This window comes from Lipotes vexillifer, unplaced genomic scaffold (assembly GCF_000442215.2).
Source record: "Lipotes vexillifer unplaced genomic scaffold, Lipotes_vexillifer_v1.1 scaffold1094, whole genome shotgun sequence".
NCBI classification, from domain to species: domain Eukaryota; kingdom Metazoa; phylum Chordata; class Mammalia; order Artiodactyla; family Lipotidae; genus Lipotes; species Lipotes vexillifer.
Window position 1 is genome coordinate 564813 of NW_006792775.1, and position 3622 is coordinate 568434.

The 3622-nt window shown below is 67.3% G+C and overlaps 1 protein-coding gene across 1 annotated transcript; it reads left to right on the forward strand.

Annotated features, from left to right (window-relative positions):
* The first annotated feature begins 214 nt into the window (after nucleotides 1-214).
* On the forward strand, nucleotides 215-3275 carry CRACR2B (calcium release activated channel regulator 2B). Its single transcript, XM_007465930.1, has 9 exons — nucleotides 215-379; nucleotides 458-569; nucleotides 1001-1178; nucleotides 1636-1782; nucleotides 1911-2001; nucleotides 2141-2233; nucleotides 2443-2609; nucleotides 2789-2860; nucleotides 3092-3275. The coding sequence occupies exons 1-9, from the start codon at nucleotides 215-217 to the stop codon at nucleotides 3273-3275; spliced, it is 1209 nt and encodes a 402-aa protein (XP_007465992.1).
* Nucleotides 3276-3622: the final 347 nt, after the last annotated feature.

Below are 3622 nucleotides of genomic sequence, written 5' to 3' on the forward strand. Positions count from 1 at the left end.
GCCAGCCCCACCACCTGCAATTGGGCCACACCTCCGCCAGCTGCTCCTCCTCTCCGGGCCTCCACCTTCCCATCCGCACCGCTCCCGCTTAGCCCTCAGCCGCCTTTGCCCCTCACCCTCTCTGCCGACCTTCTCCTCTCCCCGCCTTTCTCAGCTCTGCTCAGGCCCTGACTTCTCCTTGGCTTCATAGCGCCCAAGCCTGAGACCCCCCGCCATGGCCCGCCCCGGGAAGCCTGGGGCTGTGGAGGCCCAGGAGGAGGAGGCGGGGGATGAGGGGCGCGCCTCAGGGCCACTGGCAGCGACACTGGAGCAGGCCCAGGAGCTGTTCCTGCTGTGCGACAAGGAGGCCAAGGGCTTCATCACCCGGCACGACCTGCAGGTGAGCTCCCAGCTCCAAGAGGCCTCCCACCCCAGGGCTGACCTTGGCTACTCAGTCTTGCCATCCTTGCCCGGCCAGGGCCTGCAGAGCGACCTGCCCCTCACGCCCGAACAGCTGGAGGCTGTGTTCGAAAGTCTGGACCAGGCGCACACCGGCTTCCTCACCGCTCGGGAGTTCTGCCTTGGCCTGGGTGAGCCCGGCCCCTGAGCCCCACCCCCTACCCCGCTGCTCAGACACCCTCCGCTGGCACATGTGGGACTCTCTGGGGCCCGCAGACCACATGGGTGGCAGGCCGTGCTTCTCCCTGGCCTCCCTCCGGAGCACAGGCTGGTGTCTGTACACTCAGGCACCACGGGAAGCCCCCCAGATGCTGTGGCATATGTGGACATGACCTGCTCCCTGAGCCAAACCCAGGTGGGGCTGGGAGCCAGGCATGCCTCATTTTGGCCTGAGCCCAGCTGTCACCTCCCATTCCCAGGACAAGAATCTGACCAGAATAAGGAAGAAAAACAGGAAACTGGGCTCAGAGAAAGGGCAGGATATGCGGGGGGCGGGGGTGGGCTGGGCTGGGCTGGGGGTGGTGACCCACAGCCCGGTGATCTCTCCCTCCCATGCCCGCAGGGAAGTTGGTGGGGGTGGAGACTGCCCCGGGTGCTCTGCCCTCCCGGGCTCCAGAGGAAACCTTCGAGGCGGGCTGGTCGGGTGTGCGAGGCTCCGGGGGCTCCCTGGAGGAGGAGGAGGACGAGGAGAGATTCTGCTCGGCGCTGGAGCAGCTGGGGGTGGCCCGGGTCCTGGGCGAGTGAGTCGGCGCTGGCCTGGCTCTCGTCACCCTCACCTGCTCTCTGTCCGCCTGCATGCTGCCTGTCCGCGTCGCCTGCGTGTCTGTTCCCAGGCAGGGTCCCTAGGCCGGGTCTGGGCTGCTCCTTCCCTCTCAGCTGCAACTACTGCGTGCAGGGCCTGATTTCCCACAGAGTTTGCATTTCAGGAGGCAGCAGCCAGGGCTGCACCCAGCACAGGCACAGCCCTGTGTACACAAGGACACAACCCCACGCACACACACCTCCTGGCCACACAAGCCCCGCACAGGCACAGACCCCCGCAGGGGTGAAAGCACCCAGGAGAGGGACGCCCAGCTTGTGCAAGACTACGGGGGCCTCTGGGGGCCTCTTACCCTGCAGGGTGGGGGTGGGAGTCCCTGCTTCAGCTTCAGCCTCTGCCCTCCCACCCCTCATGCCCACCCCCTCCCCCACCCCCAGGCAGCGGGCAATTCGGACGCTCTGGACCCAGCTGCAGCGTGAGCGACCCGAACTGCTGGGCTCCTTCGAGGACGTTCTGATGCAGGCGTCGGCCTGCCTGGAGGAAGCGGCCCGAGAGCGGGAGGGCCTGGAGCAGGCGCTGCGGCGGTGAGGGCTGGGGGGCCGGGGGCGGCTTGAGGGCCAGGCGGAGGGGCTCTGCGAGGTGGTAGGGGCGGGGCCGAGGGCTGTACCGCTGGCAGGTTCTAAGCAGCTGTCTCACCCCCGGTTTCCCGAAGGCGGGAGAGCGAGCACAAGAGGGCGGTGCGATGTCTGTACGAAGATATGGAGCGGCAGCTTGGCGAGCAGCGCCGGCGCCTGCGGAGTCAGGTGGGCCCGCAGCGCCGCCCCGCGCCCAGCCCAACCCCGGACGCGCGGGTCTCCCCGGCCCCGCCTTCTCCGAGGTGGTCCCACCCGCGCCCCTGCCGCTCCACCGCCGCGGGGGCTCAGGTGTCCCTGCGCGTCCTAGAACGTCCCCCGGGAGGAGCGGAGAGGCCACCTAGAGCTGGAGCTGCAGAGTCGCGAGCAGGAGCTGGAACGCGCGGGGCTGCGGCAGCGGGAGGTGAGCGGCTGCCCGGCGGTCCCGGCCGGGAGGCGTGCACAGCGGTCCAGCCCAGGCCCCATCCTCACCGTCCCCCATGCTACTCCCCGGCGTCCTTGAGGCCCTTGGGCCTATGTTCCCAGCCCCGGAATTGTTGGGAGTCTGGGGCAAACGCAGCATCCCGGGGACGTGGGGGGGTTCTCTCCAGCCTTGACCCCCCCACACCCCAGTTGGAACAGCAGCTGCAGGCCCGGACCACCGAGCAGCTGGAGGCGCAGGCGCAGAACGCCCAGCTGTGGCTGGCCAACGAGGCGCTGCGGGCGCAACTGGAAGGGGTGCAAGAGCAGCTCCGCAGGCTGGAGAGCGACTTGCTGGGCCGTCGGGAGCAAACCCAACGGTGCGGGGGGCGGGCCCTCAGGGGCGGATCCCGAGAAGGGTCGCGCTTGGAACCCAGAGCTTCCATCCCACCCCGTCCCAGCTTCGCCTCCAGGGTCTCCGTGGGGCAGGGCCCTCCAGGGGGTCGTGGGACACCCCGAGGAGCCTCCCTGCACCCAAATCACCACCTCCATCCTGCAGAGACGTGGTCGCGGTCTCGAGGAACATGCAGAAAGAGAAGCTCAGCCTCCTGCGGCAACTGGAACTGCTCAGGTGCGTCAGGAAGGGGTCAGCCCAGCTCCTAGCTCCCAAACAGTCCCTCTCACTGCCCCATCCCACTGCGAGGAAGTCCTTCCTTGTGTCTGTCCTCCATCCATCATGCTGCAGCCCCAGACAGACACCTCTCTTCTGGTCTGAGGGAGCGCCAGAGCCCGTGCCTGCATTCCCCGCCTAGGAATGCTGCCCCTTGAGACCTCTCAGAGCTTCTGGACTCCTATTCCCCAGGGAGCTGAACACGAGGCTACGAGACGAGAGGGACGTCTGTGAGGCCGAGCGGCCGGGCAGTGGCCGCAGGAAGGCTCTGACCACGGCCCCCCTGCTGGGGCCCGCCTGCTGCTGTTCCTGCTGTTGTAGTAGCTGGGCTCGCCCCCCCAGACGCGGCTCTGGCCACCTTCCCAGTGCCCGCTGACCAGCCCGAGTGACTCACTGGGCGTTACTTGGTTACTCGGAGAGGCTGCCCCTTGAAGGCGACTCCTCGTGGCTGGGGGCTGCCCATCCTGGCTGCGGGTTCTACCCATTTGGCTGCCTGGCCTGCCTGACGTGCAGACGTGAAGGAACTAATCCTGGGTGGTCAGGGTCTCACCGTGTCTCCCTGCCGGTCCTCACCCTACTCCCATCCCATCAAAACCAGCAGAAAACCCCCTCTTCCAAATAAAGTCCACTGACTTCAACCTCCTCAGCCTCCTACGTGTGTGTGGGAGCCACAACATTTGAGAGGTACACGCATGAGATTTCCATCGTCCACGCGTGTCCCCG

Excerpts from the sequence above, each read along its gene's own strand:
- CRACR2B (XM_007465930.1), top strand. The coding sequence starts at position 215 with ATGGCCCGCCCCGGGAAGCCTGGGGCTGTGGAGGCCCAGGAGGAGGAG. Across the intron at positions 380-457 it reads TCACCCGGCACGACCTGCAG|GGCCTGCAGAGCGACCTGCC; the intron begins GTGAGCTCCCAG and ends TTGCCCGGCCAG. Across the intron at positions 2,861-3,091 it reads CGGCAACTGGAACTGCTCAG|GGAGCTGAACACGAGGCTAC; the intron begins GTGCGTCAGGAA and ends CCTATTCCCCAG.